The 26,149-nt window shown below is 36.9% G+C and overlaps 2 protein-coding genes across 15 annotated transcripts; one reads left to right on the top strand and one right to left on the bottom strand.

Moving 5' to 3' along the window:
• The first annotated feature begins 56 nt into the window (after positions 1-56).
• Positions 57-15,172, top strand: CAPN10 (calpain 10). Of its 14 annotated transcripts, XR_004841389.1 has the most exons (17): positions 57-216; positions 305-512; positions 1,869-2,000; positions 2,239-2,435; positions 3,730-3,947; positions 4,497-4,638; positions 6,149-6,315; positions 6,886-7,169; positions 7,661-7,863; positions 9,982-10,237; positions 11,321-11,410; positions 12,177-12,222; positions 12,964-12,989; positions 13,440-13,562; positions 14,267-14,386; positions 14,614-14,680; positions 15,087-15,172. XR_004841389.1 is itself a non-coding variant. In XM_035889963.1 (15 exons), exons 2-14 carry the CDS (start codon positions 369-371, stop codon positions 13,536-13,538), a joined length of 2,004 nt encoding a protein of 667 aa, XP_035745856.1. In that variant the 5' UTR covers positions 57-216; positions 305-368; the 3' UTR covers positions 13,539-13,562; positions 14,614-14,714. The 14 variants fall into 14 exon arrangements, 11 of the variants coding, with proteins under 11 accessions (XP_035745856.1, XP_035745857.1, XP_035745852.1 ...); XR_004841390.1 differs by lacking the exon at positions 14,267-14,386; XR_004841391.1 differs by lacking the exon at positions 14,614-14,680 and having other exon boundaries at positions 15,087-15,156.
• Positions 14,998-24,328, bottom strand: LOC104122281 (cytochrome P450 2J2). The gene is made up of 9 exons (XM_009634382.1): positions 24,158-24,328; positions 22,986-23,148; positions 22,322-22,471; positions 20,787-20,947; positions 19,089-19,262; positions 18,781-18,922; positions 17,943-18,130; positions 16,914-17,055; positions 14,998-15,176 (listed from the first exon to the last, which is right to left on the bottom strand). Exons 1-9 carry the CDS (start codon positions 24,326-24,328, stop codon positions 14,998-15,000), a joined length of 1,470 nt encoding a protein of 489 aa, XP_009632677.1.
• Between the last annotated feature and the right edge of the window lie 1,821 nt (positions 24,329-26,149).

Below are 26,149 nucleotides of genomic sequence, written 5' to 3'. Positions count from 1 at the left end.
GGGGGGGTGGTGGTGTGCTGCTGTGGAGGGAGGGGAAGGGATCTAAGTGGGCTCCTGGGTGTAGGTCTCCTTTTGGGGCCTATTGCGTGGAGGGACTGTACCCAGGACCCTCTGACACCTCCTTTCTCTTTTCCAGCAGAGCGGAGGCTCTCTAGGGTGGTATCAGGTGCCGAAAGAAGCCAGCAATGGCGTGGGTCAAGGTGCTCCGTGGAAAGGGTGAGAAGCTTTCTGTTCCTAAATAAATTTGTCCTGCTTATTTGTTTCTCAGTTATGGTTCCCAAGTAATGCTCAGTTTGCATTCTAGGTTGGTGCTTGGCAATATAAAGTCGTGGAAATAGCCGGCAAAGCTACTTAGGATTGTGTTGAAAATGCTGGGAGAGAAAAAGCAACTAATATTGAAAAGAGACCTTTATGCAGACCCCACGTTTCCAGCCAGTGATACCTCTATATTTTTTGATTATTGTACCCCGCTTGCTCAATTCAGAGGCCAGATATCTTGGCTGAGACCTAAGGTGAGTTTTAAGATGTAAAAGCCTGTGATTTTAGTACAACTGGACTTTAAGGTAGTAAATGATATTTAGCACTGAATGACTGCTTCTGGGTGTTTTAAGTGTTTAGAAATACAGAAGTGATAAAACCAACATATGTCAGTGTTAACAATATATATGTTACAGTTAAATCTGGGTGCTTGTTTGTAGGTTTGATTTAAATTCTGATGTAGAACTTTCACATTTCTTGGCTAGTAGAAATTCAGATATTTTATCATAAATATATTTCATTAGTCAAATAATATGTATACCAAGTTAAAAAATACCATCATATTATTCCCAATTTTTTCAGTATATTGCATAAATCTTGAAAACAAATAACTGGATTTTAGAGCTTTCCAGAAGGATTTGGCTTTTTTTTTTTTTTTTTTGCAGTTGTTGATTTTTTCAATAACAAGAAAGAAAACTTTTTTTAAGGCTTGTTGTATGACTTGTATTGCTTTTAACCTTACAGCTGGGTTTCAGAGCAAGCTGCGTGATGGCTTAAAAGTTTAGAATGCATATCTGCAGTACGTTAATTTAAAGTGAAGTATTTATGATAATGCCTTTGTGTGGAGGGGGGATAAAAGGCTATAAAAATGTAATGGAGAGCAAAAGTATGCTGGTTTTTAGTGGTATTGGTTTTTTCCCCTTCATCTGGGGATGGTTGTAGAACAGTGATGGAGCTACTGATTATCAGATAGAATTGATAAACAAATGACTTCACGGAGCCCAGTGTGCAACTTTCTACTTTTCTACCTTACACCTGATTGCTGCTGAGGGCTGATCAGTTAATTTCCATCTCTTGCAGTGTTTACAGGTGAGAGAAGAACCATTTTAAAAACTCACTTTCAGATCCAATGAAGTGTTCAGGACTTTGTATCTGAAACTACCTCTTTCTCTACCATGTAATCTATTTCTGTTTGCCCTAGGGAAGGTTTTTCTCTTATGCTAATTTGGAGATTTTTGTAACTTGTAATGTGCAGTGCAATGTGCTTGGCATCAGTTCTATCACACTTGATCATATGTCTAGGAAGGAGCTGGTGAATTATGTTGTCTTTTGCTTATTGGTGCCTCTGCTAAGGTTGCACCTGTTGGTGATATGGATTTTACTACACAAGTGTGGGAGCTAGATTGGCCTCTCATAAAGTACCTGCAAAATAGCCACAAGGCAGTAATTTGTTATTGCTTGCTTAGGCTGTGTCTGAAGAGGAACTGTTCTAGAGGTAAAAACTCCCTTATTTTGTGAGAGGTCTCTAGAGTCCTCCTGTTCCCTGAAACACAGAATTCCTTAGACTATATTGCAGGTTTTGGCTTTAACTCCCCCTTTTTTAATTTCAGGACATTTGTTCTACTCCTCGGTTATTTTCAAACAATCCGCAGGATGTGCAAGTGAAACAAGGAATTTTGGGAGATTGTTGGTTCCTGTGTGCCTGTGTAGCTTTGCAGAAGAGTAAATACCTACTGAATAAGGTATAGAGAAGTTTCTTTTCCATATATCAGAAGTTTTCTTCACCTAATTTACATTTGTATGTTGCTCTTGAATGTCAGGCCTCAAAACTGACTATCGGTTTTGTTATGCTTAATTTCACTGGTTTTGTTGTGATTTTTTTTTCTGTGATTATTACAGTTAATATTCAGCATATTTTAAATTGGTTTTGTTAAAAAAAAAAAAAAGTATTTGTTTTGATTTTTTGCTTTTGTCATGTAGGTAATCCCTCCAGGTCAGCCCAGCTGGACAGATGAGTCCTATCAAGGCTGTTTCACTTGTCGAGTCTGGCAGTTTGGACACTGGGTGGAAGTGACCATTGATGATCGTTTACCTTGCCTTGGTGGTAAACTCTGCTTTTCCCAGTGTCAGACAGAGGATTTGTTTTGGCTTCCCCTGTTGGAAAAAGCTTATGCAAAGTATGTAAACACTGTTATTGAGGGAAGTAAACGGAGGTACAACACTTGTATACCTTCTGCTTGCTTATTTTATCTGACTGCTTTGGGCATAGATCTGTATATTATTCAATCTCAAGTACGGCGGCTGCTAGCTTTCCCATGCTGGGTTGTGCAGAAGTCGCCCTTTAAATTGTAGGTCTATAAGGTGTGTTTCTAGTTGTGTATGAGTTAAGATAGGGAGAGAATTATGATGAAAAGTAAGAGCTGTAATGAATTATCAGGATTTAAATGATGTTCATTAAGTCACTATCCATTGGTCATCTAATTATTAAAGACAAATATTTTACTGGTGCAGCATTTGAGGGCAGCTGAGAGCTCAATGAAAAGCAAAAAGCATGCAAATATTTTCATGGAAAGCAACAACATTTAATAAGTTTATGCTATTTGAGACTCTGGTTGTGAGTTTCACTGCTGCTTTTTGCTTAATTTGATAGTTTATTATTTTGAAAAGAAACAACTGTATTGTTAATGTGTTTGAAAATGCAGCTATTTGATGTTTTGTGACACATCCATCAAAATACTGTCCAGATGGGCAAAATAATTTGGAGACAAAATGCACTGGTAAGATAGGCATCAAATGTCCAAAAGAACTCAGACGAAAGATTGTGTGGTTGCCAGCAGAGGGCAGAAAAAGACTTTTAAGTGTGAAGTAATTTGACTGCAGATATGTTGAACAGAAGTTATGAAGCAGCAATGGCATGTTAAAGCTTATCTGTAGGTTTGAAAGATATTCTTTGCTTTCTGTAGAGTCTTACTGTTCTATCTTTTCTTATAATTCTATTATAGTCTTGATTTCTTTGCTATCTTTTGCGTCCACTGCATCAGGTAGGGTAGTCTCTTGGTTTACTTAAACTGTTGAAGGAACCGTTACTCTGGTTGTTTGTGCAGAGTGAACAAAAAATAATTGAAGAAGAGGAAGAAATGTTATTGTTAATAAAGAATGCAGTTAGCATATCACGGAAGACTATCTAGTGCACAGACAAAAAGGTACAAATGACTAGTAGTAGACTAGAGCTGTTTCTATACAGGATGGAGTGAATTGTAATAAGCTTCCCATCAAACAGTGGAATGTCTGATGGCTTGCATATTCTTTAGATGTATTCTATATAAATAAAATAGTATGTGCCTTCTCTTGCCTACCTGGGGATATGAGGTAGGGTGCAGTCATGATTGTGATACAGGGTTGGGTTGAAAATATGTAAGAACCATGTTTCTTTAGTTCTGATGTTTGTAGAAACTTTTTTTTTTTTAACAGAGTGCATGGATCTTATGAACAGTTGTGGGCAGGACAGGTGGCTGATGCTTTGGTTGACCTGACTGGAGGAATTGCTGAAAGATGGACCCTGAAAGGCCCTGGAAGAAACCTGGAGAAAGAGAAGACTGGCATGGTTTTGGAGAAAGCAGTGTTTAGAAGATTGATTAATTTGAAGGAACAGTGTGTAATAAGCTGCTCAGTCCTCAATTCCAGACAAGGTAATAGTAAGGTTCTAGACATTTTTAAAGTAAATGTCTCTATTTAACAGGGTTCAGAGCACAAGGCAGCCAGAAAATGCATAGAGCTGATTCTACTACCGTAACAGTTTCATGGTGCAATTTTATCATAACTTTGGATAAATAAAGGTTTAAAGATGATGGGTTCAGGATGGAGGGTGCTTTCAAGGCGTGTTTTTTATATTGGGTACCGCTATTGTCAGTTATCAAAAACAAACACATACGCTCAACCCCCCCAAAAATAAAACAGCTTAAAAATCCCAATGAATTTCAGCACTGAGAATTTGTACATGTTTGAGATAAAGTAGTGAGTTAATACACTTTAAAATTTTATTTACTTTTATTTATATGTAGTCACAACTAAAATGAACTGTTTGGGGATTTTTATGCTGGTTTTATACTGATTTAAAAATAACTTCCTTTTATCTCAAAATTGCCTTCTTTCACAGGGTAGTTTAATGTCATTAGTTGTAAAATACAGAGGATTTTTTTTGTCTGCTTTCAAATGCTTTTTTTTTTTTTCCTATTCAGGTGCAAGTGAACTAGGGGAATTTCATGCATTTATTGTGATAGACATGTTGAGTCTGTCTGAAGTGTCAGGCAAGGAAATCTTCCTATTACGCATACGAAATCCTTGGGGGAGGCGGTGCTGGAGAGGTCCCTGGTGTGAGGGGTGAGTAGGTTTATTTTCACTTGGAAAATCATTTGTGAAAGTTCTGAAGCACAAAGCATATCTATGTATTGCAAAGGCGAATATTGCTGATAGGCTATGGCTGAGGAGAGAGATGTCGGTTTGTATGCAGTCCTTTAAAGAGTTCAGTAGTTCATGTAGCTCGTTGGTTCTAAGGCTAGTTATTTTGATCTATTAGTTTTGTATCTAAATTTTTTTAATAACGAATATTTTTTTGGTTTATCAAAGCATTGCATCTTTTCATAGAGATAGGCTTAAGATGTTGGTTTGTTTTCTGTCTCTGATTTTTGTGGGGATTTTTTTGTTCTACAGTTGATCTAAGTATCTTTGCTCGTAAGGTGTTTGTGACTTGTAAGTAGTCACTCGGCTTTACTCTGCCCTTCTCATTTGATCTTGTCTCAGTTGCAGAAGACAAGCAAAGGACAAACAAAATATAGCGGAAGGAAAGATGCTTTTGTGCTCTCATTTCTTTAGATCAATATGAGTAGGAGAAGCTGGAATCAAGTAGCTACAAAGAGGAGATCTGTTTTAAAGAAAATGCAGAAATATGTTTAGGAGTTCATATAACAAAATAACAAGAATGAAAGGGAAGACCCTACTACCTTATTTTGAAAAGTGTTAGCATATTCAGACTGTACAAAAGAACATGCAATTCTTGACCCAAGGAGCAAGCTTTCAGCATTAAAATATGGTAACAATATCATCGTGTTAATAAACATTTTAGAGAAATAGTTTTGGTGGTTTTTTCCCCTCCGAGTTAAAAAGATAGCTTAATCAGATTAATTGAGACTTAAGTAGATCTTTTTTTTCTTTTGGCAGATTTTTGGTTGTAAACTTGGTCTCTTGCAGTTTCTTTGCCAATCAATAAGTTGCGATGTAGTTGCAAGATAGCATTTCACTGTGTGGCCTTAGAGCCCTGTTTTATTCAAGCGCAGAACTCTTCTTTGTTGTTAGTGAAACAATCAAAAATGTTGAAAGTACTGGCTTTTAATGGGGCCTAAATAATGAGGTGTTTAAATTCTTGGTTTATCATGACTTAGTGTATTCATGGGGATAACTAGCTGCTTCATACCAAGAGTGTTTTTTGATATTCTCTATACAGCATTAAAATTCTTTCTGAACAGTCACTCTGCAGCTTGTGGGGTTTTCTTTGTTGCTATTTTTAACAGCTGTTAAAATCTTTGTTTTGCTCTCACACTTGGGACTGTACTGTTTGCAGTAAGCAAAGTAACTATTTCACCTAAAAGTCTGCTGCTGTATCCTTTCTAGTGTTAAGTTGTTTCTAATTTTTCTTTGGTATGTTGCGATTCATACTTTCTGTTACCCCACTCGCTGACTAGCAACATGTATACAGAAATTCTCAATGCAGGTATTTGACAATAAAATGAAGAAACCTCTTCTTATTGTCCTGCTCCATAGGATATTTGGTAGAACATTGTTATGGAACTTTATTGGGCAAAGAACTAAACGTTGACTTTTGTCTTATGTGCAGTGGTCAAGGATGGAGCCAGCTAGATCCAGTAGTTGCCTCAGAACTGCTCTCACAGATCCAGGAGGGAGAATTCTGGGTTGATGAAGAGGAATTTTTCAGGGAATTTGATGAGATTACCATGGGCTTTCCAGTCAATGAGGAAGGACAACTTCAGAGCCTCTACACAGGTGTGGAATGAGAAAATGTCTTCTCATACAAATAATGTTATGTCAGTTGGAAAGACTGATTTGAATCGCAAATGGTTGCAACTAGACCACTCTTTCTCAGTCATTCCCTCTCCTTTAGACCCATACACCTTTTCTGTCTCTACTGGGAAGAATAGAGGGACAAGAGGAAATTGAAGATCTTTAGAGGAATCTTCGATATTTCTCTGACATCTAGTTACTTGCTAATTGTTAGAGAACACTAATCAGTCAATCTAGAAGGCTGTTGTTCTGGACAGCCTTGTGGGTTTTTTTTTTGGTGGTGTGTTTTTTTTTTTTTTTTTTTGGGAGATAAACTTCAGATTTCTGGAAACAGTGTCTTGTAAAATTCATGTCATCAATCTGCCCTTACCAGTTGTGGCATTTATCTTCATGCCTCTCAAAATCTTGGTCATGAATATCTGCTTGGAGAAAGCGTCAGGGCTAAACCAGCATGTTTTCTTGGGCTGGGGGATCTCTGCCATATATCTGTTGTATAAAATTAAGTAGCCTCTAGTGTCTAAAATCTGCACCACGGCTTTCTTATTTTGTTAGAGAAAGTGCTGTATCACTCGCAGAATCTTTTTGGATCCTGGGTGAGAGGACAGTCTGCAGGTGGCTGCCGTAACAACAGCAGCTTCCCTACCAACCCCAAGTTCTGGCTGAGAGTCTGTGAAAAGAGCGAGGTGTGCATTGCTCTGCTGCAGAAACATAGGGAATACAGCGCTGACTGGGCCGGAAGAATTAAAAATCTGACTCGCTTAGCAGAGGAAAATCTATCTTTGACTGAAGGCATACAGGGGAAGAATTATCAGGCTGTGGGATTGCATGTCTGGAAGGTAATACGGCAGTGACGTTTTTCTTTTTGCAAATAGAAGTTTTAAAGCATTACTGAAACATCAGAGTAAAATCATTAGTTTCCTATGGCAGTGATATGATTCAACTGTTCACGCATTTTATATTTCTGATTTACATTAGGATGATCCTGTTTATCTCAGTGCAGTTACTGCCTGTACAAACTATTAATGAATTAGTACTTTCCTCTTATAATTGAGCACCAAGTAGAACTTTCGGGACTGTTCCAAACTAGCGCATGACATTTCAGGCTGAGTATTTGATGACTATTCCTAAATTTACTCCTCCTGAATATTAACTCTTCCTACTCCTCTTTGATGTTCAGCTTATCTGTTGATAGTCTCCTCCTTACTTGTTTCCTTTTGTAAATGTATACATGTTTAAAAATGTTGTAAACAATATTTGATAATTTCTGTTTTATTGAAAACTTCTCATTTTTCCTAAAACACTGTGCGTCATTATGCATCTATTTTAGGTGGAGAAGAAACGATTTAACCTTCCAAAGACCCTCTCTGCTCCTCCAGTTGTAGGTACTGTCTGCCATTCCTATGATAGAGAAGTGCATGTATGCTGTGACCTTTCGCCCGGGTTTTATCTTGTTGTTCCCAGCACTTTTCTGAAAGATGCAGTAGGGAATTTCTTGCTTCGTGTATTTTCAACGGGAAGGATCTCTCTCAGGTAGGTTTAAAATGAAACAGAAAATTTCTTCTAGTCATTGACATAACCAAATATATGAAGTATAGCACTAAATGTAAATGCTAAAAGTGTTTTGAAGAGTTGTGTGGAGTGCCAAGTAACAGTGTTGTTTTGTCTTTGAATTCATGTAAGCAGTGTTCTATCTCCTTGTTTTTTTTCACGAAGCTGCTACTACCTCTTGTTACAATACCAGTCAGAAGTAGTCAGACGAGTAGCATCGTGACTCTAAACTGCAGCCTAGTGTTTTGAGAAAGTGCGTGTTTTGTAAAAGAACTGAATAGGTTTCTGCAGAACATGTTTCTCAATATATGGAAGTTCTTTCTTCACGTACAGAAGAAACAAAGATGTACGACAGAAGCTAAAAGAAGCTGTTGTTATTGCAATCAGTGACAGAAAAGGAGAGCAGTGTATTAATTGTGTATGCTGGAAAACCCATACTAACAGGTTGCCTGATGTATGACATTGTTCCTAGTGAGCAATACAGCTTCAAATGCAAATGGAGTGTCAGCAGTGGACTCGGATGACATAGTGCTCATGGTTCATCTTTTCAGGACAGGTCTGGAAAATAGCACTGACGTTTATGCTGTCTTCTTTAGCTGAACGAAGAATTGCTTTTGAATTAAAGCATTCAACAGTGACAATAGAGCTGAACTTCTTAATTGTGAAGGCCTCAAGAAGTTTACCAGCATTATGATAAAATTCTTGGAAGGATCACTGTATATTATGCTATAGCTGATCTTTCCTCATAACTTGTGACACAAAATAGACTTTTCTAGTAGGCTTGGAACAATCTTTTCCTTCTGTTTAACAATGCTTATCCAATAGAAAATATCAGGAATATCAGTTTTGTAGCTTCTGATGATTTTTAATTTTTTAACTGTAGCAGACTACATAGCTATCTCAACACTTTAAAGTCAATTATTTGTGACCAATTCTGTGTTGGTGACCATAGTTTTGAAATAAATACTTAAGAAGACACGATGATGAGTACTTGTGTGGAGTCAGCAAAGTTGTACCTTCTTTCAATAAACCTGAAAAAATCTGAGGTTGTCTAACAGCTTGCACCAAGTAAGTTATACGCAGAGGCAAAACGTACTGTTGGCAACATGTTTAAAAGCTGTTAAAATTTTTTTATTTTCTGTTAGTACACTATCAACTCCTATCTCCTTGGAGAGAAGCTGGCAAATCACGCTACAAAGCCAGAACATGCATTAATCATTTACTCTTGTGGAATTTGGAAGGAAGATGGCATCAAGTTTTAGACCAAATAAAGGTCTGCAAAATTATGAGGCTAATTTTGCTGTATGGGTGCAAGTTGCGTACTTCTTACTGGCAATGTATTTGGTTTCTGGGCATATCTCATCTGTACAGCATGTTGCACTTTCAACGATGGGTTAAAATTTCTAGTATTGCTGTTAAGTATAATAGTTCCTCAGACTGAAACAGAGGTGTCAGCCTGGATATGTGTCTAGAATGGGCAATCACACGATAACATAACAGCTGTTGTATGTTCTCAACTGGAAAATTGGAAATAAAGGGAGATGTTACATTGAAATACAATTTCAAACACTGCACAACTGCTAATATACCAAATTGTTCATATGGCTGTGAAAAGCACTTCCGGACTAGGATCGAAATACAGGTTAACATTACAGTGGTAATGTTAGAGGTAAAGTCAGAGGTAAAATGGTAGTTTCCTCTGGTTAAAGACATAGTGAATACACAAAATAAGGAAATGCATGCTTTGGACTTACTGAGATGCTCCAGAAGTTGCTGTCAGTTGTGCCATTTGTCCTATTTGAAAGTGATACAAGAGTATTGAGGAAGAACGTGTCAGCTGCATTACTTCATGGATGTTCAAAAATCTTACCTGGTTTTAGTGCATGGTTTTTATGTGCTGTGTTGTTCTTGTGGAGCTCTGTGAATTACCTAAGGATGTGAATTGTACAGTTCTCTTTTTCTTTGTGCTGAAAGTTTGGAGGAGTTGTGTTTATGTAAGTTTATGTAATGCTAGCTCATTTTTGTGAGTGGGTGTTCTAGATTTTGTGAAATCATACAGATTTTATACATTTAGTTTCTTTTCTCTCTTACATTTGATAGTGAGCTAAAACCACCACCTGCAGATGCTGCCCTCTGTGAAGAACTCCCAGCAGGTGAATGGGAGATAGTGCAGCTGCATGGATGCTGGAAAAATGGGCAAAGTGCTGGAGGTAGCAGGAACTTCCCCTCCTTCCATATCAATCCCTGCTTTCCCCTCTCCATTCCTGCAGGACCAGGAAAAAGCAGTGTGAAAGTTACCCTCCGTCAGCACTGCCAAGATAGCAAGTGTCGTCCAATAGGTTTCCATATTTTCCAGGTAAGATTTCTTCTGGTCAATTTGATTGCTTATTTGCCAAGTGTGAAGGTAAGCCTGTCGGTTAGTGCAGTGCTCCTTGCACTTGGCAAGGGATGTGCTGCTTCTATGAGAAACACAGGCTGGTCTTGTGAAGTAATGCCTGTGAGAGAAACAGAGTAACTACACGCTGGGTAGCATAATAACCAGATAATTTGTTCCACTAAATACTTCCAATGTCCTAAATTAGTTTTAGAAATTATGATCTCTTTCGAGGATTTGCAAAGAATTCTCAGTGTCTTAATGATCGAGGACCAGACTCTTTGATAACTGATCATGAAAACTTTTTTTTTCATCTCTAATAATCATTTACTTGTGGTGTTGGATGTGCAGACAAGGATTAGAATTCAAAAGGTCAGATATGTTGAACAGATGATCTGAAACAAAACAAGATACTATTTGGACAAATTACTGGTTCTGCATCTATGTGCCAGTGATCAATTGCATAAATGCAGGATTGGAAACTTCAGGTTAGGTGGCTATTTTGCAGGGGAAGCTAGCTTTATTTTCAGAAAACGTGCTTCAAAAAGAAGTGTTGCTTAAATGGAGAGTCTGAAGTTGAGCATTAGGAGTGCTAGCTAAGCATATAGCTTCAAATATACAATATGTGAAGAAAAATTGGAAGAATGGCATTTTTCATGATTATAGGAGACTGAGGAGAAGTCTAATATGAATTTTTAGTACAGCAATGGCCACTAGAAAGTTGAAGGACGTAGTCTGTTGACCATTTCCATGAGTAGAAAAACAAGTGCTTTAGGCTGCAGTGAGGAAGAGTGAGATTAGACAATAGAAAAAGCTTTTGAGCTGTGTGGGTAGTGGGTTGGTATAAATTGTCTACAAACATGGTAGGAATGATTTGTCTATACTTAATACTGCCATTTGGGTTTTTTGGAAGCCTTCCTGTCCCTATCATATAGCTCTGTACAGAAGCAAGTATTTGGGGTGGAATAGATCCGGAACATACTATATTATGGTATACTAGGAATTTAACTTTGTGAGGCCTGAAATATATGAAAAGATAGGTATGTTTTCATTCTTTTTTTGCAGGTGCCTAACAGCAGCTGGAAGCCACATACTTCCTCTTTTTTACACTTGGAGCCGCTGGTTAGCTGCGTACCTCACTGCTATTCGCAGGAAGTAAGCCAACTTTGCAGGCTTCCTGCAGGAAATTACGTAATTATACCTTCTACATACTTGCCCAATACAGAAGGCAATTTTACAGTGGTCATAGCAACCAAAATAGACAGGTAAAAATATGTTGCCTTCTATTTGCAATTCTAGTATTCTTAGTGCATGCATTACAGGATGTTTAGAAACAACAGCTGTAGTGACATGATCTCACTTCTGATAGAAAATAATATATATATTTTTTTAAAGTCTTTGTATTGCTGTTATGTTTGCAAGCACTGCTTACTGCTTTGACTATGCTGGAAGAAAGAGTAAAACAAAGTATTTGTAGTCTTCTTGCATCAATTACTGAATAGTAGATGTCTAGCGCTGGAGAAGATGGCACTATAGCAACTGAATATCAGCTATGTCCAGATATAGATGTCTAGCGCTGGAGAAGATGGCACTATAGTATCTGGACATAGCTGATATTCAGTTGCTAGGATTTATGCTGAAATTTTACGAAGCTTTTTAATAAACAAGGTTTTTTGAGAAGCTGCAGTCTGTTGCAGGTCTTATTACAGGTAGTTCCTCCTGATGAGAGTAGTAACAGGTCTGAATCAGACTTTGTAGATTCCACAAGATTGCATTAAGAGTTCATAAAATTGCATTGAGATTACATAAGGATGTAGAATAAAGCTTAGCATAACAGTCTTCTCCTTTTGAAGTGGGATTGAGTTTAAAAGTTCCCCCCAGTGCTTTGTGCAAAAATAAGTGTGGTTGTGGTTTTCAACAGGAAGCGCATTCACAGCCGGGAGACGCTTGGACAAGTATTGCAAGAAGTAAGTGATATGTTTTTAATTTCAGTTGTTTTAAAGGTGTTGCAGAGAGTCATGGACTAGTGGACTGGACTAGTGGAATGCTCTCATTTACTTGCTGCAAACTGATAATCAGAAAAGCAGTTTGGGTTTTTGTTTCTCAGCCAGAAAAGTAGCATGTTAGCAGCTAACAGTCTGACTTTTCACACCACTCAGATATACAGAAGCTTCTGTATGGCTATTTTGTAAAGTCATTCTTTAATCCCTCAAATCATTCCCCAGTCACCTACCTCATGTCTGTGAGAAACTGGCTTGTTACTGATGAGTAGGTGACTTGACTTTTACATTTGCTTTTAAGAGTGTAAACACCTTTCTATGCATTTGGATGTATTTTGATGTATTCATTCTTGGTGTCGCCATAGATCTGCTAGCTTTAATTATATATTGTATCCTTCCTCCATCTGATTGGCTTTGTTATTAATTTGGGATCCTATGTATTGAGATTTAAAAATTCTAATGATACTATAATGTTGTAAAGACTTAAGAGACACAGCAAAAAGAGACGAAGTGCAAACAGGCAATCCAAAGGTTAGCTTTCACTACACTAGAGTTTAGACTTTTTTATTTGTTTCCTTACAGCCAGCCCATATAGCATCCTACTGTTATAATCCTTCTTGGTGTACAAGCTGTTCTGATCAAATTATTGCCACCTGTTTAATGTTTTGGTATTGTGTTTTGCTTGATCAGATATGCATTTTCTTACAGATCTCTTTTACAACTGTGATGAAAAGGTAATCTGGAACTCTCACACTGTCATTTCAAGAAACATCAGAAAGCCGGGGAATACCTCACCTCTTGCTGTTTTCAGTTTTAAATGGAGTAACAAGAAAATACTCTTAGCCAACCTGTTTTTCACTGGTACCAACTGTCAAGCCTACGACGACTTCTTTGTAAAAATACCTCCTTAATCATGTACACTCTGAATATTTGTTCTTCCCATGTTTCTTAGAACCAGCATTGTACAGAAAATCTTCATAATGTACCTCAGTTCTTCAAAAATACAGGTGAAGAATGTGTGCATGTTTTAACCCAAGCTACAGTTTTAGAAGAAAACCAGAAAACGTATGTGCATAATTAAATAATATTTTGGGGGGGAAAAAAAAGTCAAGCTTACAGAATAACTTTGGGAGACCCAAAGGGGCAAACAGAGAAGAAAGAAACTGGAGTCTTTTTTTTTTCAGGTAGGACATACCTCAAGAATCATCAAAATACACTGGAGCAGAGAAAGTCAAAGTTTGTATCCTACACTGCCAGTCATGCTGCTGAGCACTTTATCATGAACCCTTTGTTGAACCATGCAAATGGTGGGTTGAAAAGAAAGATTTTTTGAGTTTTTCTTTAATGAGCAACACAAAGGGAAAAAAAGATGACTTGAAAACTTTTGTTTATGAACTATCATGTCAGACTGCTTTTGTAAGTCTCTAAGATGTTTTATGCAAGATCTGCCCTTACTGTAAGAAATAAGAAGTTTAAGAGATTTTTTTTCTTAATTTGTGTTTGAAAGTATTTCTTATTCAACGAGGATTTTTTATATGCTATATTTTCCTCATTAAAAATGGAGTAACATTGAAAGTTTTATGTCTTTTATTAAAAAGGTGAAAACTGTCAATGATGTCAAGTCTGCATTTATTCTGCAATAGCAAACTTTACAGTGTGTTAGAACCCTGGGGTTTTCAACAAATGGAAGGGAATAATTGGACATACTTGAGAGGAGAATCAAGTCTTCCATTAGTTTTGTCTGAGAAATATGTAGTATTCTACTTCTGCTTTTAACTACTTCCTAGCATAATTTATGCTTGTTCCTCTTGCACTTTGAAAATTCAAAGCATCTAGGATGCTTGCAGCTGAACTTTAAGTGGTCAAAACTTTCCATATCTGTTGTGGAATGATGAGACCACAAAAGAAAACAACATGAGTAATAAATCTTTGCTTTGCCTGCTTTAACAAGTGTTGGCATCTTTGTTTATTTCTTAATTTCTCGAAAGGTTGTTTCTTTCCCTTCAAATAGGAAATTATTGGATGATATAATAGTGTTTCTAAACAGAAGAAGGAAAGGTTCATGAAAGCACCTGGATCCAGAGTTGTGATAAAATAGGAAACAGATGCTGAGGAAGTAAAGAAAAAAAGTGTAAGGATTTTTAAATGGACTATGATTATAAGAGTTGCCATTCTGCAATCATTTATGCATGTGTGAAGGTTGTACTACAATATATAATGCTTTATGAGTGTGTGAAAGGAAAAGGAGTCAACACTAAGTGTGTATACTCAGTTACTTTCTGCAAAAGGGTGTAGGAAGAGACTTTCTGTGAACACACAGGAGTAACAGCATACTGAAGAAAGTTATTGTTTATTCAGGCATCCTTGCTGCATCGGAACAGTTGTGCTGTTTAAAGAGTGTGGTACCTGGCAGCACATATGCAAGGTACTATGCTTGATAACAGATCACTTCTCTAAAAATCCTACATCTAATTCATTGCTACTGTGAGTGTGAAAATACTTTTTTTTTTTTTTTTTTGGTAACATATTAATGTATACTTGTATGTACCTAAGATATGAGCTTCAGCAAGTGTGCTTACTTTAATTTCAAAAAGCTCAGCTATATGAGGTCAGACCTCCTAAATAAAAACACTCTATTAATTTGCTATGCTGAGCTACCTACATTTGAATACAAGTGATATGTGGTTTTAAAATATCTGCAATTACTGATTGAAGTCCGTCTGCACTATAGTATGTTGCAGACTAGCGTGGAATAGCACAGAGTTTATATGGATGTGGCTGCAGTATTGCACCCAAAATGTACTCCAGGTTGATTTCTGTTACTCCCTCAGGAAGCTGGAATCTGAATGCCCGAAGCAGGTTGGTAAAGAAGATGAACAGTTCAGCTCGTGCCATATGTTCCCCCATACATACACGGTGCCCTGCAGAAGAAAGGGGAGAAGAGTTAGTTGTGTATAGCTGAGTTCTGAAAAAGAACTTCAAACAAAATTCTACTGAGTTCCATAAATTCTGTTAATGTAAGACAATAATTTCCTATTTCTTCTCTAAGGACAGAAGATGCGGGGGGAATGTGGGGGGAAGCATATATTTAACGGAGAAACTGTATACCTCTGTGTTGACTGTTTGGGTTTTTGGGGGGGTTTTTTGGTTGGTTGTTTGGTGCTGGGTTTTTTCCTTTCCCTAGAGCATGTATGAGATTCTTCCTTTTCATTTCTGCTTCTTGTTCTGTGAGAATCATGAATTGCTTCTCTTAAGAGATTTTAAAAGGTTTTATATTCTTCAAAGTCTTGTCTTTGGTGGTTGAGGAGGGAGGACTGGAGCATTGTGGGATTCAATTCTGAAGCTAAGTAGAAGGATGTAATCAGGCTTCTTTCAACAGAAATTAAGGAGGATATATTGGGTCCTTATAGCCAAGTATCCTCTCTCACACTGTCCAGGAGCAGATACGTTAGCTAAGGGAATGAAATGTAGGCGTGTGCAGTGATTCATAGACTCAGTGACTCAACTTGATGCATTATTTTCACAGTGTGTTTTAGGATGTCTACATATTCCAGACTAAAAAAAAGATACATAATCAGGATATATAAATACTCAGTCTATATAAATGGATAACAACCAAAGCAAGTTAGAAAATTTCCTATGCCTAGGTTGAAATAGTAGCCTAAATCAGTTGTGGATTCATGTAAACTGGTGGACATTTGGTGAGTAAAGGAGGTAAGATGTTAAGTACCTGGCTTGCAAATATGACTTTAGGATTTACAGGCAATCTGGGCAAATGGTTTTAAAACCTGGATTTACTGTGTTTAATTTATCTGCTTTGTACATTACTTAGTATGCTATTTGCTTTTTATCTACAATAAATGTATAATAGTATAATCTGTCACAGTAACATAAAAAACCCTCAGCTGATTTCCAGTGGTTTTATTGTTTAATTTTTGTATTTTAATTTTCTGTAAATAACACCAGCTTCCTGTTTTGTGCTGGTTTTCTTCATAATTGGATTATTGGAGAAACCGGTAGTCTGGAGAAGCTCTCTGAATTATGTTTTATACTGCTTTTTACTTTCTTTTTTTTTTTTTTCCTCCCTCCCATGTCTTTGTATTACTGTGTTTTGCATAGTAAATTAGGTAAGTTGTACATTGTAACATGCTTTTGAAAAGTTAGAAATTTTTTGGTTGCCTAATAATATTCTACTGAAAAGACTGAATTTTGCTAGTTTTCTGGAGATACGAGAGAACCTGTTGCTAGGCTATTAGTTGTAGCATTTGGGAGACTGAGGTTTGTTTTCCTGCTTTATCACAGATTTTCTCTGTATGTTTTGACAAATCATATTACTTCTGTCTTTGGGTTCCCCATTTGTAAGGTGAGAATAAATTGATTTTCTGATTTGAGGGTGTTACTAGGATTTAATACATATGGGACAAAGCAGCTCAGATACCCGTGTAGTAGGAACCATACATATACCAAGAAGATGGCTTTATGTCTCTTAGCCATACTTACCCTCTGTTTCAATGTATAAAAATATAAAATGCAAGACAATATTTGTGGCTCTTACAGTAGAACACCAGAGTTTAAATCTTTGTGTCAAATACGTTTTTATAAAAGTATGTTTTTAAAATTTTAGAATTTACAGGAATATTCAAACATCAGGATGTTACCTGCTGAGAAAGGTAAGAATGCCTCTTTGTTCACAAAGTTGCCATCCAAAGCAAGAAAATGATTTGGGTTGAACTTCCAAGGGGTTGCCCAATGCTCAGAATCATACACAACGGAGTGCAGATTTGGCAATACAAGCGTGCCCTGCAAGAAGAAGCAGAGATTATATTTCCCATGTATGACTGATTCTTTTTTTTTTTTTTTTTTTTTTTTTTTCTTCTTCTTTACTTTCTGTCTCTGACAGATAGTATGGTATCCTGTGCCTGCAGCCCACTGTTTGGATTCAGCTTGGTCTTCTGTGCACATCCAGGCATGACAAACCCTTCTATCTTTTGTTTGTCGTAATGTATTACACATTTGTCTTTGTGTAAGTTATCTTATATGTCAGGACTACTGAAGTGTCTTTATGTCTAAGCTAGAATGGAGCTTGGATTGTTTTACATACTTGCCAGACTAATCATAGCACCTTCCTTTTTTTTTTTTTTTTTTTTTTTTTTGGGTACTCTTTATTGGATCTTTCAATTCCATCAGATCAATTTTATGGGACATTTATATCATGCCAACGAGCCTGTCGGATCTGTTGCTGTACTGAGCTGCCATCATCCTAAGCATGTGGGGTGTGTGTGTGTGTGTGCATGTTTGTTTATTTTGTCAGGGGTGACCATAGGTTGCTCCAGGCTGCTCCCTTACATGTGAAAGTTAGCTGGCTTGGTATTCATTAAACCTCATTTCTTCATCATTCCTTAAAACGCGTGGTCTGCTTTGATGCCCAGACATGATCCATATTTGACTAGTGGAAAGAAAGACTTCAGTTTTCCTTATGTTTGCTACCTGTGCTGTTAGCCTTTTCCCAAGCTTTCTTTTGCGTCTGCTAATATAAACTGCGCCCTGGTTCAGAGCACTCAGCTTTTTCATGCCTGTGACATGCTACCACATGCTCCTTATCCAAAGTTAGGAATTGTAGAAGCTAATGTCACGTACTAAATATTAATAGCTCAAAGCTTTAAGAAACATGGAGGTATACTCTGTACCTTTTTGATGTGAAAACCCAGCAAAGTTGTATTTCTCACACATTGTCGAGGGACCCCAACAGAAGTAACATTGCTGTACCGCAAAGCCTCATGAATCACAGCATTTGTATATGGCAATTTTTTACGGTCTTCATAGCTGATGAGATGGGAGGGTTCCAGAACAGCTTCTATCTCTCTTTGAACTTTTTCTGAAGAGAAATGAAAATATTTTAACTTTTTAACCCTTTTTTTCAAGCAAATTTCTGTACAAGTATGGTCCAGGACTGGAAAAGAAATTATGTTGCTATGAAATGCGTTGGCATGTGGTTTGACTGCTGTGTTGGTTTCAACTGATCAAGAAAGTGCGTGTATCCAAAGCACAAGATGATCTCTCACTTAAGACACATCCCACTTGGTGATGAGGATAATACGGTTCTATGTTTCAAAAACAGGATTAAAATTTGAAATTACAGCTGTAATTTCTGTAATATTTATAAATGCACATCAGAGCAGGTGTCTTTTTAAAGCTTTTCCTCTTTGGAGGTTAGGAAGAGACTACGTTGTGTATGAAATATCTTTAGCCTGTCATTCTGTCTTTGCCATCCCCTTCTAGTGAGATAAAACAGTGGCTACTCCTAATTTCTGATAGTGTTGCTTCTTAGTGAACCGGTGGGGAAAGCATGTTTGTTTCATTTATTAAACTTTCATTTTCTAGATCTCAATGGTTGATATACCACCATTCATATTCATTGTTAAGGGTTATTTTGATGTATTGTGAGTGCTTGAGCTAATACACTTTAATGATGTTCATTATGATGTAATGTTGAATGCGGTTCTCTCTGATAATGCTTTTGCTCACCTTGTATTTCTGGGTATTGTACCATATAGAGCAGTGCCCAGAGAAGGGTGGTACTTGTTGTTTCTGTTCCTCCCAGCAAAAGATCAACCACAGTCTGAACCATATTGTCTTTATTAAATGTAGAAGTTGGGTCATCTTGGGTCTGTGGGGTATAGTCACAAGAAGACTATGAAGCAGATCCATCAGGTAGACATTGTCATTGTTTGAAAACATTGAGCAGCCCACCAAAACAGAGATCTTCAGTGCTAAACAAATAAAGAATGTATATAAAAATTCCTTAGCAGTTACTTGAACAGCAAGATACTTACTTTTGTTATTTGAGCTAGGTAGAAGTCAATGAGATCCTGTGGATCACCTGCGTTCTGTCTCTCATGAGTCTGGACCTCCTTCATAACTAAATTGTGCATGAAGTCATTGTATGCAAACACTTTCTGATGAGGCCCTGGGAGACGGTGCATAAGCCATGGGAAAGCATCGTACATCTGGGATTTTAAACAAAAAGGAAGAAATATAGCTTGTTTAAATTGAGAACCCAATTCTGATTTCCTGATAACTCTGTCAAGTCACTGCAACACATGGGCTCCTAATTAGGATGAGAGGAAATAGGCACAAGTCAGAGAGAGAGATTAAATACTGGGAACAGGTTTCGCAGAGAGGCTGTGTGAAATCTCTGTCCTTGGAGACTTCAAGACTTGACAAGACAAGTCCCTAAACAACCTCATCTAATTAGGCCTGATTTGAACATGCAGTTGGATTAGCTGACATGCAGAGGTCCCTTCCAATGTAAATTATGCTATATTTCAGAGAGGGATTATGAAACCTTTACATTGCCCTCTAAGTGAACTGGCATTGAGGAAAAACTATCTGATATTTGCTAATGAGCTGTTAGTAATATGCAGCAGTCTAAATTGCTGTGATCAAGTTGTCAATATTCAATAACCACACTTTCTATCCTTAATAGATAGGTTGAAGACAGAAAAGGTACAGAAGTTGACTTGACCTCTCAGTCTTAAAAGGCTTTCCTCCGGGAGAAACTGGCATGTGTATTTGTTGAGGGGAAAAATAATTATTTTAATTTCTTTATATTGTGTATGTTTTGTGAATGGACTTCAGTCTCTAGGACTACTAGCGGAGCCTTTGTTTTATTTATGGCCCACAATTAGGAATCTATTGGCCGGTACAGACTTCTCCATCCCCATCAGCTGACCAAAATATCAACATTGTGTAATAGTGGATATCAGGTCACAGGAGAATGATTCTATTTTACTTTTTGGATGCATACCTAATAATGCAACAGGGGCTTCTGAAAATAGGTGATTCAGGGTAATTGATGGCTGAATCTGGCTCACAAGCAGATTTTCTCAATCTTGATTTTTTTTTTACCCTGATTTTTTTTTAAAGCATCTCTGTATGAAAGTGATAGGGTTATAGAATGCCAGTGTGGCAAAATCTGTGTGACATAAGAAATAGCTAGGCTTTCAAGAACTTAAAAATATTCTTCTTTATGTGATTAAGTTGTCACCTGTATCTTATAGGAAGTTCAGAATAACTCAGATCTTGGTAATATGAATTACGTGAGAAGCAAGACATCTTCTCAAAAGAGTAAGACTTTGAAGGCTTACTTCTTATTAACTGCACTTATGTATTCTCAAGATGGAATGAAAATTAAATTTTAAAAGTTGCTTTAATTTTAAGATTTAAGAACCTTATGTACTCAGTACTCTACAAATGATTACTCATTTGAAATACATATTTTGAAAATCTGTGAAAACTACTGATGATTTAGAATTTAAATTTTAGGACACATGATTTACTGATATAAGAAAGGACTATAAGGCAGTAATGACACGTACAAGGTATGTATTAATTTATTACTGCACAATGGCTCTCAGAATAACAGTATGGAATTGTTTGGGAATAATCATCACTGACTTTTAATTTGTATGTTTTGACTTGTGAAGTGCAAATGAACTTTTAAGAATAAGAAAAAAAAATTAGATTCTTACCCTGCCCCAGACAGTAGCTTGAAAGTAGATCACAAAATAAACAGCTTTGATAAGCTTGCTGAAAGATTCATCCTCACTGGAGAAGCGATGACCAAAAACAACAGCACAAATTATATTTGCAATAGCATGGAAAATGGAGGTGTGGGGGTCGAAAGGTTTGCCTGTGAATATAGGAGATACCATGAATATTTCTGAATAGACTACAGTGAGAAAAATGAAGAAGAGGAAAATTTTTTTTTTTTTAAAACATGTGAAAATAATAGTAGGTCAGACTACTTTTAGGTACATTTTGCACAAGTAAACTCTCATACAAATTAACTGTATGGATGGTAAGTGCAGGAAATATTTATTTTCATCTGCTTTTTACTCTTACAGTTACAGTGATTATTGGTTTTGGGAAGATAAACATTAGGTTTCTATTCCCATCTTTGACTTGTGGTCTGGGTTCTGTGAAAACACAATTAATTAGAACATATGCCTTCAAATCTGGAGGAAACAACAATTTTAAAGTTTTAATTTCTTAGTCATGTTGAAATGATTTGTTTCCTTTTGGTTTTCAAGTACAGCTTAACAATTCAACTATATATATATTTTTTTCCCACAGACTGGAAAGGCAGTGGGATAATAGGATAGAAAACAGCTCCCATTAAAAAGGGTTAAATCCAGAAAAAAATTAAATTAAGTACACATTTCAATGGCCAGGACAACCTTTGAATTATACTACTATGGAAAACGGTGAGTTATGTCTCTCTGACTTCAGTCCAATGCTTGTAGTCCTTCATGGAAAGAGTAAATACAGTTACTGAGTTTAAAATTGAGGAAGGATTGCATGGAAGGTGAAGGTTTGGGCTGTGCAGGGACTCGGAGTCAATGGTTTGTTCATAGCTTACATTTTAAAGATCTGTGAGTATGTTGCTCTCAGAAGAGCGATGGGCTGTTTTGCTGTGTCTGGTGCTAGGAGAGTTGGAGTGAGACCTTAGGCAACTTCTCTGTGTTTTCACATCAGTATGGAACACGATGTGGGTGAGGGATTTGGCTGTTCAGAATATTTATATTTAATTGCTTTGTTTTGGCATCTTGCTACAATTCTATTGGTTAACATTTCATCCAAACCTTAAAAAGAAGTTTTGTTGGACAATGGAATGATACATTCCTTGTGTTGGGGTTTTTCCTCTGCCAAATCCTAAAGGCTTGCTGTCCTAGAATGACTTGCAGCAGGTCACAAATTGTCTATTTTATGGAGAAGAACATAGGGTTTTTCTATACTTCTTGAATGTAAGAATTGTTACCAGCTGTCCCCAAGACTGTGTTGATAATAAACATTTTTTTTTTACTATCCTTATTTCAAAAAACAATTTCATGTTGCCCGCTGTGCAGACAAAACATTTTTTGTGAAGAATGCAATTAAGAAGCCAGTAAAAGTCCCACTAATATGAAAAATATCTGTATTGTGAAAATGTATTGTGAAACTCTTATTCCCCTAGCCTACCATATTTCAGAAAAAGCTCTAAGCGTTATTCTTCTAGTGAATTTACCTTTTGTGTTTGCAAAGATGTCCACAAGGTGACAGGCCTCTGTTTGAATTTGATGCTCCAGATTGTTCTTACCGAGTGCCAGGCTTCTTATAATTGTCATGCCAAAGCGTCTCTGTTGCTTCCAGGTGTGCCCGCTTGTCAGAAAAATACCTGAATAAGACAGACACATTTATTTCATTGCTGGGAAGGGAAATGCTTTCACTGCAGGAGGCAAAATTTGATTTAGATTAGGTTGTATTTCACTACCAAAGAAGATACCATGCTTTCAGATACTGACTTTTGGTCTCTAACTTCAGCTTTTATGACTCCTGGCTATATAGCTGCCTATAAACATGGCCCTGGAAACTGAGTGGTAGTGGGTTTTGGTAAGCTTTGTCTGTAAGTGTCTTCTACATTAACAGTCTTCTGCTTTAGAAGCGATACAACCAAAGGGCATAGGCTAATATTCCTTTGAGTCTATTGTGAAGAAAAAAAGTCAGTCGCATCCTTCATAAGTGGAGAATTTTTGTTTTTTCCTGTTCTTAATGTGCTCTGCACAGAACCTTTTTGCTGCATAAGCCCAGTTATGTACTTGTACAGCAGTAACTCATGTATGTGTGTATATATAGGAAAGCGTCTTTCTTTACACCTTGTTCGTGTTTCAGTATGGTGTAACACCTTGTACCTTTCTTGCCCATCAGATCCTTGTAGAATGGGGTGAGAGGTCTCCCAGAAACTTCCTCCGAATGGGTGATGATGCCATCTTTTACTGCTTTGTATCCATTTAGTATGACCATAGGTGTCTGTCCCATCCACAATGTGTAGATATTTCCATAGGTGTTGGTTAACTGAAGAGTTAATAACAGTAAATTAATAAATATAAATCAGGGAATCCATACACTTAAATACTAATTGTAGGAGTTTTCTGTAATAACTAAACCCATTTGCCGACACCTAATTGAATTACAGGTTTCAGAAAAATTTAGCCTTCTGTTGTAATGTGCTTTGGGAACAGAAGATAATCTCCCAGAAAACCGCCTTTGAAAATTTCACAGAAAGAGAAGCACAGGGCTTCTCTGTCAGCTCAGAGTCAAAGAACAAATGAATACAGGCAAAATCCTCTGTGTTTGTTTTATTAATGAACCAAAATTACTCTATTTTCTTGCCTCTGTCTTCCGTAGAAAGCAAATATTTTTGCATTCTTTCCTATAGCTTCTACATAATTTTTCTTACTTTCTCTATTCTTTCCTCAGATCATGCTTGATTTTTCCTTAAAATAATTAGAAGCAAGTTCCTTACTTTTAAAAATAGTTTTAATTGGTTTAGAAAAGAATGATGCTCTGAACATAATAGCAATCAAATTTTGTATTAGTTCTGTTTACTGCAGACAATGAATCTTTTTCCTGTACAAATCAGAAAAAAAGAGTAAGTCTGGAGAATATGTTTGGTCTTCTAATGGAGAGCAGACTGCTCGTGGCCTGGAGACTTTCCAGTGACTTTGGTGTCGGGCAAAGGAAGTTCTACTAGAGGTGGTTTACAGGGCTAGATAGCAACCCAGAAATAGAGAATGGAACTGTCAGTGGGGTACTGTGATATTGGCAGTGCTTGTGATAATGTTATGCATGGATGTTACTGTATCCAAAAGAGAAAGAAAATAGCAAGGAGTAAAGTGATTATCATGTTTATTACTCAGAAATATTTTGCATAACGTAGCATCCTTGGATACTTCGAAATTGGCTGATAATCTAGCTTGAGGCTTAAAAAGAGTAATTACAAGTTTAGACTACTCCTATGCAAGGTACCATTTAAGTTAAAATAGATTCAGACTGATTTTTAACCACAGAGATAAATAAGTACCTGAGTGAGAGTTTCGCGGCGAAGTTTGAAGTCCAGCAGCCACAAATTTCCGATGATGGGGAGGGGAACTGGTCCTGGAGGAAGCTGGGTACGCATCCACTGCAGCTTTAGGAACTGCAAAATCAGGAGACAGACTACTAGAGCTGTAAAAAACTCAGCAATCCCCAACATATTATCAAAATTTTAACTTCTTGCTGGTTTGTTTGGTGTTTTTTTTTTTTTTTTTTTTTTTGCATATGACTTCCTCTGAATGTTTGGTGTTGTGTAGATGAGGTTGCTTCTACTGAAGTCAAACCCTTTCTAATGAATGTATGTCTGCTTTAGCCATCTCTCTCTCTCTGACAAGCTACAGTTTTCCCAAGCTGAAGTCCTGAAAAGAAACTGAAATATGTGATCCCTTGCAGTTAGCCAAGCCACACCTACTCTTCTTTATGATCGGTAATTGTCATCCCTCTCTTTTTTTCCCTTAGAATTTTGTTTCCTTCTTAGTGTTGATACTGGGTCTAAATGCTAATTATTGAACAGTTATCCAAGGATAATGGTAACACCTCCCGCAGTTTCCTGTGGTTAAACTTTAAGATACCAAGGATGCATTACCTTCCTGAGATACGATTGTTATGTGGTTTCTTTTCTAGAAGAAGAAACATCTACGCAATACCTGTCTGTTAGGATGTGGTCTCTGAGATGAAAAAGAATTGAATTCATGCAGCATAAAGCTAAATTAATATCTCAAAAAAAAAAACAAACCAAACCCAAAATCTGTAATTTATTAGGACAACATCCACTTTCCCCTTTTATTATATTCTAGGTTAAGTTATGATATTATGCAGAACACAATTGAGGGATTATTGTCCAGTGGATTGTATGGCCTCTTCTAAATTTTATTTTATTCTATTTGTTTATTATAAGGATTAAAATTTCCTGGTGCAAATTTTGGAGGTGAAAAAATTCATCTGTGAAAAAGAACAAAAAAACTGAAGAAAGAGGAAAAACTTTCAATCTTTATTCATTTGTGGACCCATAAGCTTTCCAGGAGAGGTTTGTACCAACGTGTAGCAAATTTTAACTTAAAAAGAGGCTTACTTTTTGTGTGTCTTATTAACTGACTTTGATGGACTACAGTAGCTTTGAAAGCTTTGGGAATCTCCACTACTGGAAAGCAAACGGAAATGGCACAATTCTGGTGTGTTGGGACAAGATGACGCATTCGGGTAATCTCTTCAGTCTCCTTTCAGATCATTTTTTTATTATTATTACTGTTTATTTGGGACAGGATTTCAGACCTCACCTCCCATTTTACCTACTCCTGTTGAGATGGCAAAATCTGTTTTCTCTTAAAGCTGCTTCTACTCCTTGCTTTTTCAGCCCCAGGCTGTTTTAAAATTTTATGCTAATTTCTCTGAGCAGGCTTGCTGAATTTTCCGGTCTGCAGTTTCCAGCTCAAAACTTTTCAGCAAAATCAAGGCTATTGATTGCACTCAATGTATATTATGATCATGAAATATAAAGGTTTAGTGCTGTCCAGGGCTTATGATACTTAAGAACTCCTCTGAATTCCCTTAAACTTCAAGCAACTGTGAGAATTACAGGTATGGACACTCATTGCCGTTAGTTTTCTAATGAGCTTCATTTATTTTTTTTTGTGGGTTAATAAAAGAAGGTGTGTTAAATACAATCTTGCATTGTTCAGTCTTAAAAAATGTATATGAGCATTTGCCTCTTTTTTTCTTTTTTTTTTTTTCCTTTAGTGGATTTTAATAACTTCAGATTCAAACATGAAATATAGGGCAGTTTCAGGGGGCTGCACACAAGCAGCAATGCTGCAGCATTTACTTGCTTTACTTTTCTGAGCAGCCACCTTTTTTATGCGCCTGTTTAGTTTTTTGGGTAGAGAAGTGGAAACAGAAAAGGTTAAGGAGCCTCATTTTCAGCAGCATGGTTCTATGAATCTTACACTTGAGGAGTTAAATAGACAAAAAACTGAGAGAAGCA

This window comes from Egretta garzetta, unplaced genomic scaffold (genome assembly GCF_000687185.1).
Source record: "Egretta garzetta isolate BGI_Z169 unplaced genomic scaffold, ASM68718v1 scaffold172, whole genome shotgun sequence".
In the NCBI taxonomy this organism is placed as follows: domain Eukaryota; kingdom Metazoa; phylum Chordata; class Aves; order Pelecaniformes; family Ardeidae; genus Egretta; species Egretta garzetta.
The sequence above is the reverse complement of the archived record's forward strand: the minus strand, read 5'-3'. Positions and strand labels throughout refer to the sequence as shown.

Bases quoted from the DNA above. Each gene is read 5' to 3' on its own strand.
- LOC104122281 (XM_009634382.1), bottom strand. From the start codon at position 24,328: ATGTTGGGGATTGCTGAGTTTTTTACAGCTCTAGTAGTCTGTCTCCTG. The intron at 18,131-18,780 runs GTGAGCAAAAGC...ATTTCTCTTCAG, and splicing joins ACAATACCCAGAAATACAAG to AAAAAGTTCAAAGAGAGATA. The intron at 17,056-17,942 runs GTACAGAGTATA...TTCTTCTTGCAG, and splicing joins TGGGTTTTCACATCAAAAAG to GGCACGCTTGTATTGCCAAA.
- CAPN10 (XM_035889956.1), top strand. From the start codon at position 369: ATGCTGGGAGAGAAAAAGCAACTAATATTGAAAAGAGACCTTTATGCA. The intron at 10,238-11,320 runs GTAAGATTTCTT...CTTTTTTTGCAG, and splicing joins TAGGTTTCCATATTTTCCAG to GTGCCTAACAGCAGCTGGAA. The intron at 11,521-12,176 runs GTAAAAATATGT...GGTTTTCAACAG, and splicing joins ATAGCAACCAAAATAGACAG to GAAGCGCATTCACAGCCGGG.